At 31.5% G+C, this 13,545-nt stretch overlaps 2 protein-coding genes across 2 annotated transcripts; both read right to left on the reverse strand.

The window, feature by feature from the left end:
* Positions 1-501: 501 nt before the first annotated feature.
* Positions 502-1,176, reverse strand: LOC139901003 (uncharacterized). Its single transcript, XM_071883745.1, has one exon. It carries the CDS (start codon positions 1,174-1,176, stop codon positions 502-504), a length of 675 nt encoding a protein of 224 aa, XP_071739846.1.
* Positions 1,177-3,640: 2,464 nt separating this feature from the next.
* Positions 3,641-4,267, reverse strand: LOC139901004 (uncharacterized). Its single transcript, XM_071883746.1, has one exon. It carries the CDS (start codon positions 4,265-4,267, stop codon positions 3,641-3,643), a length of 627 nt encoding a protein of 208 aa, XP_071739847.1.
* Between the last annotated feature and the right edge of the window lie 9,278 nt (positions 4,268-13,545).

Below are 13,545 nucleotides of genomic sequence, written 5' to 3' on the forward strand. Positions count from 1 at the left end.
ATAATAAACTAACCCTATATTTAGGGATAATTAAAACACCAAACAGAGTTATATTTTTTGAAAGTTTGAGATTTTCAACTTTAGTAATTTTAGCATTGGTTCCATTTGGGTGACTGACAGTGAGGTTTAAGTGTGAAGCATCATAAGTGTTTATTAAATCATTACAGTCTCCTGTCATGTGTTGTGTGGCACCAGAATCAATAATCCATCCCTTGTTGGGCTTGTTATTGAAAACATTTGAAGATTTGAAAAAACTTTTGAAGTTTGAATTGAAAAAGGTGTTGAAATTTTCAACAGTACCTGCCATATTGGCCTAAACATTCCCATTAATAGATTGATCCTTTATTAAGTCCATAAGTTTGTTGATTTGATTAGCAGAGAAAGGCGTGGAAGCATTCACATTATGATTACTCTGCACAGTATTATAACTAGGACCAATCTTGTTATTACCAGTTTTCTTTACCCACCCAGGAGGGTAACCCACAATTTCATAACATCTATCTATGGTGTGACCCGTTCTTTGACATTTAGAGCATTCAAATTGGGGTTAGGTGTGTTCCCAATTCTTCTTTTATTATCAAAGGTTTTAGACACAAGGAAGGCTGAGCTTTGACCTTTATTACCAACATTGACATTGAGAGAATTTCTGTGGGACTCTTCTCTAGAAATAATGGCAAAAGCACTTTTGATGCTGGGTAAAGGTTCCCTAGATAAAATGTTGCTTCTTATGGAAGAAAAAGACTCATTTAAACCCATTAAAAATTGCATTAATTTGATTAAGTCATTATGAGCCTTATATTCTTTGTTTGCATCACACACACAAGTAGGTAATTTGGCCAAAGCATCAAACTGTTTCCAAAGGGCATTCATGTTATGATAATAGTCAGACACAGAAGAGCTACCCTTGGTTAAAGAGTTTATCTTATGATGAAGGTTATATGTGATTGACCCATCAATCTTATCATAGGTTTCCTTAAGTTCCTCCCACACAATTTGAGCAGACTGAGAAAACACTTGACCAGAATATAATTCTTCAGATATTGAATTTAAAATCCAAGACAAAACCACAGAGTTACATCTATCCCATTGCATTCTTTGAACTTCATAAGTAGTATGTTTCACACATGTTCCATTAATAAATCCAGTTTTATTCTTAGTTTGCAATGCAAGTAACATGGCCCTACTCTAGACATTGTAGTTCTCTGTTCCTTTAAGTTTTAAGGAAATTAGAGCAGTGGTACTAGTGTCACTAGCATGCAAGTATAAAGGGTCTCCAAAATCAAGATCACTCACTTGAGTGATCTTGGACCCATCACCAGTGGTAGTGACCATAGAAAACAACCTAGATAGCACACAATAAGCAGAAACAAAAAATAGGGCAGAGAGCAAAACACTTAGAATAACAAGAACCAAGCAGACAAGAGAGTAAAGAAGCAGATATCAACACAGATCAACACAGACAAAGGAAAAAAAAGAAGCAACCTGATTAGTAAAACCAAGTGAACCTGCAACAAGAAAGCAACCACACACAAGATATAGAGCCCTAAAGGTAAATCTAAGCAGTGATCCAGATAAACAGAGTCTCAAATAGAATTTGTTCCAGGTCTTACTCAGAGACCTCTCTTCTACAAATAAACAAGGTAAGAAACACACACAAGAAAGTAAGGGATAAAGAGATACAATACAGTGGTGATAGGCAAAAAAGAAGGAATGAAATACAAGTCTTTATCACAGTCTTTAGCAGCGAAATTAGGCAAAGACAAGTCTTTAATATAGCACGCGATCAATCCCTTGATCCTTACGAATAGACCCTTAACCCTAATTTTTTTGATTAGGGTTTTTTTTTCTCACACGAACAAGAAAAGATTAGAGATACCACGATTGTCCAATCAGCTCTGATACCATGTTCGATTTGAAGATTGAAATACCAAAATACAGTAATGAGTCAAATCTGATGCGCAATTTTATTATCACAACGATTGTAGAACATAAACTGAAATTGAACAGATCACAGCTACTTTAGACATGATTAACTCGTGACTGAAACAATAGACGAAACACGAGCAATTGAACCAGACTACAGACAAGTACTCGACAACGTGTGATGTATAGGAGATGTTGATTGAGATCGTGTTTTTTCTGAACTGCAGAACCCTAAGATGAGAGGGGGTTAAATAAGAATTGGAGTGTACAGCTTCGGTCCTTCTAGAATAGCACAAATAAGGAAAGCCAACTCAAGATTAGAAGAATACAGCAACACACTCTTTTGATCTTTCCAGAATGATAGAATAGCCCCTCTACATGAGATCAACTAGCAAAGCAAGACTTAAAACAACCTGAGACAGAAAAAACATAAAAAGAGTGAGAGTAACATTTCAAGGAGAAGATTGATGAAATCATCCCTATGATTTTAACACAAATCTGTCACTATAAATAAGAAGGTTAAGAACCCAAATACGGAGTAACATATATCGATCATTATTAGTAAAATATCACCATTCTTATCCAAAAAAGTACAAGTAACTCGATATCATGGCCAAGAACGCTTCCATGTTCGTAACGATTGCACTTATCCTATCGCTTTTCCTATTGGCAGAAAGTAGAGTTACCATAGCAGGTAAGTCATTCAAATTCATAGCTTTGTAAAGCATTATTCACACTACGATTTAGGGGTAAGCATCTTGAATTGTAACAAATTAAATATGACACTATCGTGTGCTAATGAACTTTTAAAACCTCCATGTATGTATTCAACTTTCAGTTATTATACATTATGAATATCAATATGTATATGTAATATGTCTTCTATATAATCTTCCAAGTAATATTCAAAAAAACTGAAGCAAATGCAAATAACATTACGTTTGGTCGATCCAATCACACCTTCTTTTTATTTCATCACATTGAAATAACAGAACTATGTGAAATAACAGATGGCTTCTTGAAAGCGAACTCTTTAGTTTGCAATCAAGTGATCGGGGTGGAAGCTGGCGAAGATTGCACCACCATTAGCCAGTCGGTCAAGTTGAGTTTGAAATCGTTTTTGGCAATCAACCCCAACATCAACTGTGAAGCAATTTTTGTGGGTCAATGGGTGTGTGTCAATGGAAATTCAAGTAAATGATGATCAAGATCGAAAAACATGTTATGGATCATGAAAAGGGGTATGAATGAATAATTAAAGAGCTAGAAAAACTTCAATTTAGCTCTAGTTTATCTTTGCAAGCTTTATTTTGTTATTGTGTAACTGTGTTGGTTTCAAAACTTGAATCGTTTGATTGATGATTCATTGTTACTTTATTATTAGCATGATCCATTAGTGTTTTTAACATTTAATATGTTAGCTGTATCGACATTGAAGATTCCCTAATGTAGGAAACGTACTGGATGCACCAAACATAATTCATATGATGCATACGAATACGAATGATAAATAATTCCACAAAAAACTGGGAACTACGAAAAAGAAATTAATGCATGAAAAAAATATAAAAATACAAGATAGCGTTGGAAACTATCTAGACTTTAAACGACAATATAATCGATGCTGATTGATCAATGATACCATATCTTATTGTTTCTTTGTAAAGCAAGAACGTTTTTCGTCAACGGCACTTGAAAATCCTTTAACAAATGTCGTCTATATTGGGTAAATACCGTCAGCTAAATAGTACCCTCTTCTGTATTGAACACCATTTATGTGATAAGGAACGTCAGGCATTTCCTCATTAAGCATTGAGTTGAACAAATCACTAGTGTTTAGCACATTAATATCGTTGTTTGAACCCGCCACACCAAAATACGCATGCCAAATCCAATTATCATACGAGGCGACTGCTTTAAGCATAATAGTTGGGTGATTGGGATCACCTCGCATATGCTGTCCTCTCCACGCAACCGGACATTTTGCCCATGGCCAGTGCATACAATCTATACTACCCAACATGCCCGAAAAACCATGAATCCTTTCATGACCTTCATACAAACGGTGAATGTCGTGCAACGTAGGCTCTCTTAGGTAGACATTAGCATAAAAATCAATGATACACTTACAAAAGTTGGGTAGAGATTCCCGGCCAACTCGTTCAAACATTTGAAGATACTCATCCAACGCATCCGGTGTATAACTGTATGCTAGCTGACGTAGTGCAGCTGTCATCTTCAAATGTGGGCTAATGCTCCACCTACCACGTGAATCTTGTCTTCGATGAAACCAACTAAAATAATACAGCAATGAATTTGCTGAGTAGCTTAGAATATCATTCATAATCCTAAGAAAAACACGTCGTCGCATTCGAAATCTTCGTTTGAAATCATCATCCGTATATTTGCAATCCTCGTCACAATAATCGTCCATCAAATGTTCGTGTGCTTCTTAATGATCTCGACGTATATAACGACGTGAGTTAACTTCATCTTCAGAAGATAAATCTTCAAGTACGTTTAGTGTATAGTTTGTGAACGAGTCGCCGGAAGAACTCGAAGAAGACGACATATTGTAATAAAAAAAAAGTATATTGTGTTGCTTGGTAAATAAATTGAATATTTTAGAGAGAAAATGATAAATAAATATAAAGTTGTGTGTGTAAAATGAGAAAAAAGTGTGGTATTTATGAGAAAGAAAATAAAAAAGACCAAACTAGCCGTTAAACGGCTAGATTTTTTAAATTCAAACTCAAACGGCTCGATTGACTCACCGTCGGTTCTGGGATGGTGGAGATCGGCGCTGGGATCGACGATGTCACAGTGTCTGTCGATCGTCGATTCCCGGCATCGATTTTGAAGGACGGCGACAAAATCGAATGGATACCGTGAGCTTTAATTGGAGTTTTGTACGAAATCATTGCAAAAATTCTTGCTTTAAGATTGGCTTATGTGATCGATAAAGTAATAAGTATCGAACAATTTGCTTTTATATCGAACAGATAAATACTTGATGGACCTTTGATTCTCAGTGAAATCATGGATATGTATAGGTCTAAATCGTAGAAAATTGACGATGCTTAATGAAAGGACCCGTTCATATACATTATAAACGATTCACAATAGTTGATTACATTGCGAGGTATTTGACCTCTATATGATACATTTTACAAACATTGCATTCGTTTTTAAAAGACAAACTTTCTTTACATCAAAAATTGACAGGCATGCATACCATTTCATAAATCCACTATCCAACTATAAATTGATTTAATAATAATCTTTGATGAACTCAATGACTCGAATGCAACGTTCTTCGAAATATGCTATGAAAGACTCCAAGTAATATCTTTAAAATGAGCAAATGCACAGCGGAAGATTTCTTTAACACCTGAGAATAAACATGCTTTAAAGTGTCAACCAAAAGGTTGGTGAGTTCATTAGTTTATCATAATCATTTATTTCCATCATTTTAATAGACCACAAGAATTTCATTTCCAGTTCTCATAAATATACGTCCCATGCATAGAGACAAAAATAATCATTCATATGGTGAACACCTGGTAACCGACATTAACTAGATACATATAAGAATATCCCCTATCATTCCGGGATCCTCCTTCGGACATGATATAAATTTCAAAGTACTAAAGCATCCGGTACTTTGGATGGGGTTTGTTAGGCCCAATAGATCTATCTTTAGGATTCGCGTCAATTAGGGTGTCTGTTCCCTAATTCTTAGATTACCAGACTTTAATAAAAAGGGGCATATTCGATTTCGATAATTCAACCATAGAATGTAGTTTCAATTACTTGTGTCTATTTCGTCAAACATTTATAAAAGCGCATGTATTCTCAGTCCCAAAAATATAAAGGGTAAAAAGGCAAATGAAACTCACCATACTGTATTTCGTAGTAAAAATACATATAACGTCATTGAACAAGTGCAAGGTTGGCCTCGGATTCACGAACCTAAATTAATTATATATATTTATATGTTGGTCAATATTTGTCTAACAAATTAGGTCAAGTCATAGTGTACCACAATCCTAATGCTCGAGACTAATATGCAAAAGTCAACAAAAGTAAATTTGACTCAAAATAATTTCCAAAAATCTATACATGATTAATATATAGTTTAAATATCGTCTTTTTATATTTTTAAATATTTTTTAAAAGATTTATTAGAGTAAATAATATAATTTATTTATTAATAAATAAAATTTTATATTAAATTTATATAATAAAATATACTTTTATATATATTAAGTAATAAAATTTATAGGGTTCATTTAATATCATAAAGATAATATGATAGGTATTATTAAAGTAAGTTATTACACGTAGTAAAATATGTTTGTATCACATATTTATTTGATAAAATAATATCTATAATGATAGTAAGTAAAAGCTGTATTATTTTGTAATAATAATTATTATTATAAAAATATCAATATTTATAATTACTAAGATGACATTATGATAAAACGATAATTCTAATTATGATAACTTTAATATTTACGATAATTTTTAATATTATCTTTAAAATAATAATAATAATGATATTTTATAGTAACAATGACATTTATATTAAAATGATAATTTTTATTAAAATGATAGTTTTAATACTAACGATACTTTTAATAATAATAGTAATGATAAAAATAATAAGAACGATAATTTTATCTAAATCAATATCTTATAATATTTTAATTTCATCATGATACTCTTACTCATTATTTCCTAATCGTTTCGTTTAATAGCTTTTAATCGTCTTTTATATCGTGTTCATAATAATGATAATAATAGTAATCAAAATAATTAGGTGTTACAAATATTTGTTTTAATTACACTAATATTAATAATGATAGTTACTATAACATTATTAACGATAATACTAATAATTATCTTAATGATAATATAGTAATAATAATAATAACAATAAAAATAACCATTTTTAAATAATGATATATATATTAATAATGATACTAATAATAATAATAATACTAATAATAATAATAATAATAATTATTATAATAATAATTATAATAATAATAATAATAATAATAATAATAATAATAATAATAATAATAATAATAATAATAATAATAATAATAATTGGATAATAATAATAATACTAATTATAACTTTAACGATAATAACGATAGTAATAATAAAAAAAATAACAATTTTTAATGATAAATCCCTTTTATTGATAAAGATAATAATAATCATAATAATAAGATAAAACTAGAACGACGATAAAAACGACGATAATAATAATCATTTTTAATAAAAATATCGAGAATTCAATTGATTATAACTTCTAATCCGTTCATCGAAACCATTCGATATCTAAAGGAAAAGTTTTTAATTTTTCGCTAGCTTTCCAAGGACATGCATATCTTATACCTTATCTCAACCGCAAGTGTAACTAATTTAAGATTCAACCTAATCTGTCTAAGGGTAATATCAAAAGTACAAGCATGCATAATCCTAAATACTCGAGCACTAGTCAGGGATACACTATTAGTATGTAAAAGTTAAATTATGAGTACTCACGTATCAATATTGAGATTCAATATTGCAGGAAAGGTACGTAGACGCAACGGAAATGATAAACACTATATTGACCTCACGAGCATACCCATGAACCATACTCAATCACCTCCATAGCTATAACCCATAATTTCCTTAATCCTATCCTACTCGAAAAACAATTTCGAAACCACTCGGACAGCACTCCGTCGTAATATTTTATGTATACTAATAATATCTTGAAATAATACGGAGTAAATATATATATGTAAATCGATTGAGAGAGTTTAGAGAAAAATATTTTCAAGTTTCTATGAAATAATGAAACTTATTGAATTCTATTTATAATAGATTTTTGAATTATTAAAGTGAATTATTAAAGTATGAATTATTAAAGTGAATTATTAAAGTATGAATTATTAAAGTGAATTATTAAAGTATGAATTATTAAAGTGAATTATTAAAGTATGAATTATTAAATTACGAATTATTAAAGTGAATTATTAAAGTTAAAGTAAAGTAAAAATAAAGTAAAGGTGAAGTTTAAGTATAGTAAAAGTATAAAACTATATACGTATAATACGCGTATAAATATATATAATATTAATTTAAATCGTTATATATATTTAACGAAATAAAATATAAATATCGTTATCTTTATCATACTAGTTAAGTAATGAGTTGTCAAAAGTGGTTCTAGATATTTATAAAAGTTATATACGTTTTAATAATAAAGTTCTTTTTAAACTAAAAATGTTTTTGTACGTTTGAAACTAAATAGCTCAATCGAGTCTTTATGAGATTCAATCTTCCACTATCCTTTGTCTAGTTCTCAATGATTGACAATTTGTTCTTATTTATAAATCACTTTACCATTTTCCGAATATTGTTAAAATAGAAAGATTTCTCAAATCAACGTGGGCCTTTCAACGGAGACTTGTAATCATAATTCAATATATCTGATAATTCAATCATTTGATCTTATCTTCTAATTCCATTGATAAACATTTTGAAACAGATACAATCATATAAAGTATTTAATCTAATATTTTGTTTACGTTTCAAGTTATAATATATATACACATATACATATATAATCATATTCGTTTAATGGTTCGTGAATCGTTGGAACTTAGTCGAAGTTGAATGAATGTATGAACATAGTTTAAAATTCTTGAAATTTAACTTAACAAATATTGCTTATCGTGTCGGAAACATATAAAGATTAAAGTTTAAATTTGGTTGGAAATTTCCGGGTTGTCACAGTACCTACCCGTTAAAGAAATTTCGTCCCGAAATTTGAGTGAAAAGGTCGTGAATGATAATAAGTATGTTTTCATGATGCATACGGGCTGCAAATTAGAGTTTTATCATCAGTGAATAATTTGGATAAACAATCCATTTATATGAAGAGTACGAATGAAGCTAACATAGAAGAGTGAAATGAGTAAGTGTAGATTCATCTTATCATTTGACGTAGATATGATTGATTCCCAGATTTCAAGGGATTTGAAGAAAATCTTCTTAATAAGATTTGACTCTCTGGTAATCAAGAGAATTAGGATCCGCTTTTAATGCGATCGTCCATTTTAATTGTTCTGTCAGAGATTTTCTTATAAATTCACCTCCTTCGTTTCCTTACAACTCACACCTTCTATTGATGCATTTTATGCAAGTCCCTAGACATCTACCCACGTCCATTGCAGGTACAACAATTTACAGGCCACCATGATTGCTCGTTATTATTCCATCCGTGTTTGTATGTGGTTACAGGAACTGCAGGAACGAGATTTAGATGTTTGACTATGTTAGACTTAGTCAGACGTACCAGTGAAGCCTCACTAGTATGGCTGACAGGCTCATACGCACAGTTGATGCTGAGCTAAGTCACAATTACAACCTAAATGAGAAGACACGAGTGAGTGATCACCCGTACGGCTGATGAAGCCAACTCGTACTTGTGATGAATGAATCGTATGGGTGAGTCAACAGCAGGGGTATATAAAGTCTTATGTTCTTCATTTTAGGTTAAGCCTCTCATTTGTTACACACACTCAGATCTAGTGAGCTCCTCCGATTCTCTCTCAGTCCAAATCACCCAGGTGGTGAATAATAGCTCTAGGTGTTGATCTAATCACACTTGATTTAGTTGTGGTTTGACTAAATTAATCAAAAAAAAAAACTTAACCTATTCACTAGAGGGTTTGATTCACTTATTCCGCCATTGTGTGAGTTAAATATGTTGATTTCTAAGTTCCTAGTCATGTTTCATCACCTTCTATTCTTTACCCCTCAACTCATATTTTAAAGTATTCATCAATATGCTCCATCCAGTTCTGATTCTCGATATACTTCTAACTTTCATATCGGTCATTCTTCTTTTTCATCTACCGCCGGAAGAATCTATTTACTTCTACTATACTCTTGGGTTTATAGTGTTTCTAGTTCTCCCGTGTCTTTATATTGCTATATGCATCGATATATATGGTTTATAATTTCTGGTTTATCGTTGGGCTTTATATGTTCCCTTATATTTCAAAGTCTCTGCTTCTGTCTTCTATAATCATTATCATTCACAGTTAATGCTCTCTTTTATTTGCTGCAATTTATACCCCAATTTCTATTTCAGAGTTTTGTCCTTTTGTTTCTTCTTCTTGCGATTAAGCACCGCTTGTAATGGTCTAGAATTCACAGATATGAATTTCGGAATGAACATTGTTAATGTTCTAGGAAGAAAATTGTGATGGCACGATCTTGACTTGTCAAATTACTAGAATACCTTGGAAAAGGCCGAATCATCAAGAAATATTTTCTTGATATTTTAGAGGTTAAATAGAATACAAGAGTCGTATAACATGGCACATGATGATGTTATGATCTGTTAATCATCACGTTCCATTTAGAAACTCGGCATGACTTACTGTAATATAATCACATTGATCAAGTGTCATTATATTATACTAATTCATGCTTCAGTTCCCAACACTACTTCAAAATATTCCTATTTTAAACTTGAATGTTTCAGAATTTAGAAACTAAAATAGTTTTTTTTATGATGTAATACAGATAGCGTGAAGAGGTAAATGATTTCAAATAAGAAAAATTAAGAAAATATCTTCAGAAATATGGAGGATATTTATAATGAAAGATATGATGATATTTTAGAATTTCTAATATCAGAGGATGATGAAGAATATTGTTTGCAGAGGTTTAGAGTCAGGAGCAAGGTATTCGTTAATGACTTCAGCAGGTACTGAATCATTTGGATCCTTTGAAGTCAGGTTCAGTCTTTGTAATTTGTCCACAGCCTCCTTCCTACTTTGCTCAATCCGTTTTCCAGTTCCAAAACTTCTCTTTTTCTGCGCTTTGCCAGCACACTTCATCATTATCATCCAGCTTTTACCGTTTAAAGTCGTTTATAGTTTTTGCTGCTTCATCAGCATTTTTTTTTGGAGAACCAATTCGTAGTTCGGAGTGTTTTTCAGAAACTTCACATTCAAATTAAGTCCAGAAGATAGACGTTATATATACACATATAACTGTTGGCGTAGACATACTGCGAGATTTCAAAATACTGATTGCTAATTCCCAATGATTCGTATGGCAATTCTCATTACAAGATGCGAATGAGTAAATGATGGGGTTTCAATGAATAATTATAATGACTTTTTAGAGAGGCTAAAGTCAAAGGGTAATGAAGTTGTTGGTACATCTGCTAATAATGTGGTGGAATGTAAAAGGCTCCCTGGTAACGATGGTGTATATCTCAAGGTTATAATAAGGTTAGTCTGACTGAAAAGTCGAAGTTGACTTGCTGGAGCTGTGACAAAACTGGCTACTTTGAATAGGAGTCGCAAAGTTATTTTTGCTAATAAATGCCAAAGAATCTGATGCGGATACGTTGTTTAAACTTTTACTTTGGTTTCAAGAGTTTTTCGGGTACATAACTGTGGGTAACATGTGGTTGGATCATCATCTCGATTGCTCATCATTCGAAGTGTCTTCAGAAATTTTTGAAGGGTTTGAACACAGATTGTAATCGTTAACATATATTTGATGTTCTAACACAGTTTTGAAGTCAAAATATAGCTTGTGAAAGATGTAAGGATCTAAGAGTGATGATTTTGGTCATATCTCAAGTTGAATTTTGAGATTTCAAAATCAGAATATGTAATTAAATTTTGAATGAGTATGGTTGTTTTGATTTCTATAAAAGAATGTATATTGTTGTGAAAGTAGGGAGTATAATGGATGATTTGCTGAATCAGATTCGAAGAATGTAACATATTAATTATGAATTTATATATCTCTCGGGTATTACCTACCCGTTAAAAAATTTTCACAATTAATATTTTGTACAAAAGAATTTTATTACAGTCTTTATGAATATATATATATATATATATATATATATATATATATATATATATATATATATATATATATATATATATATATATATATATATATATATATATATATATATATATATATGTATATTTTCTTCAGATGTAACATAGATTTAATGAGTTAATGTTAAATTAAACTCATTTGATTTACGGTTGAAACTAGAATTGAATAATCCCTAAAGGCTTTAAAAAGTACATAACTTTTACGCAGTATTTCTTTAATGACATTGAAATTATGAATCAATACTTTGTTATTTGTTGATGTATGATGTTCGGTTCGTGGAATTCTTGTGAATTTCGCAAAGTACGAATGATGTTATCTGAAAAGTTTCGGGTACATCGATGATGAAAGTGTAAAATCAAATATATACTTGATTTATTATGAATTGGAATTTGTTGAATTTCAACAGAGATTGTAGTTAACGCTGGTTAAGTTGCGGCCGAAGGACGTACATTATTGCATATTTGTAATATGAATTAACCGAGTAGTTAAGATTCACACACAATAGCTTAGCACGGAAAGATTTATTTCAATATATATATATATATATATATATATATATATATATATATATATATATATATATATATATATATATATATATATATATATAAAATATACATATAATTTCTTCAGAGGGAATGAGTTAATTCTTCATAACTCGTTGATACAATATACACGTTATTGATTCATAATGATGTCCACAGTGATTCTTGAACTGATGGAGTTTGTGATGTTATCTGTGTTGTTGATTCGGATGTTGACTGTACTGACGATGCTGGTAACGCTAAAGGTACTGTTGATGCTGTTGGTAAAGCAAGTTTAGCTTGTTAATCACACACCATTTTTGTCAGGGTTTCTTCTATCATTTTGGTTCGCTTAACTGATTTATGGTTAGGGCTAGATTAGATAATCTCTAAGACTTTAGAGATTACATAATCGCCGCGGAATGTTTCTCCAATGAAGTTATGAATTAATACTTCGTCAGTTATTGTTGTTGGTACTCCTTGGTATCTATGGTGCGTATGACGTTGATGCTCGTGGGACAGATTGTGAAGTTGAGGTTTACGACGCGGTTGTGGTTGGAGGTGATAATGGTACTTTTGGCGTTGATGATGGTGGTACTGGTTATGCTGCTGATGCTGCTGCTGGTGTTTGTAATCTCTGCACCATATTCTCCAAAGCCACTACCCGAACGCGAAGCTCGTTGACTTCTTCTATTACACCGGGGTGATTGTCGGTTCGGACGAGCGGATAAATAAAATCTAAAATTTGATGTAATATATAATCGTGACTAGATACTCTGGAAATGAGCGAGAAAATGGTGTTTCGGACAGGTTCGCTAGTAAGTGCTTCAGGTTCTTCGTCAAGAGGGCAATGTGGTGGATGGAAGGGATCACCTTCTTCTTGTCTCCAATGATTGAGGAGGCTAGGAACCATCCTCAATTCATCCAGAATAGGTGATGACTGATTGGTTGATCTATTCCGATCACACTGCTTTCGGAGCTTGAATGGGATTCCATTTCGGAATCTGAGTGACTTGAACTGATGACGAATTCCATTTCGTACGATTGGATAAAGGATTTTTTTTTTCGATATGAAATGATTTTGGCTAACGGATGGTATTCTAATTATATATATATATATATATATATATATATATATATATATATA

Source organism: Rutidosis leptorrhynchoides, chromosome 3 (genome assembly GCF_046630445.1).
Source record: "Rutidosis leptorrhynchoides isolate AG116_Rl617_1_P2 chromosome 3, CSIRO_AGI_Rlap_v1, whole genome shotgun sequence".
NCBI lineage: Eukaryota > Viridiplantae > Streptophyta > Magnoliopsida > Asterales > Asteraceae > Rutidosis > Rutidosis leptorrhynchoides.

Bases quoted from the DNA above. Each gene is read 5' to 3' on its own strand.
- LOC139901003 (XM_071883745.1), bottom strand. From the start codon at position 1,176: ATGTTACTTGCATTGCAAACTAAGAATAAAACTGGATTTATTAATGGA.
- LOC139901004 (XM_071883746.1), bottom strand. From the start codon at position 4,267: ATGAATGATATTCTAAGCTACTCAGCAAATTCATTGCTGTATTATTTT.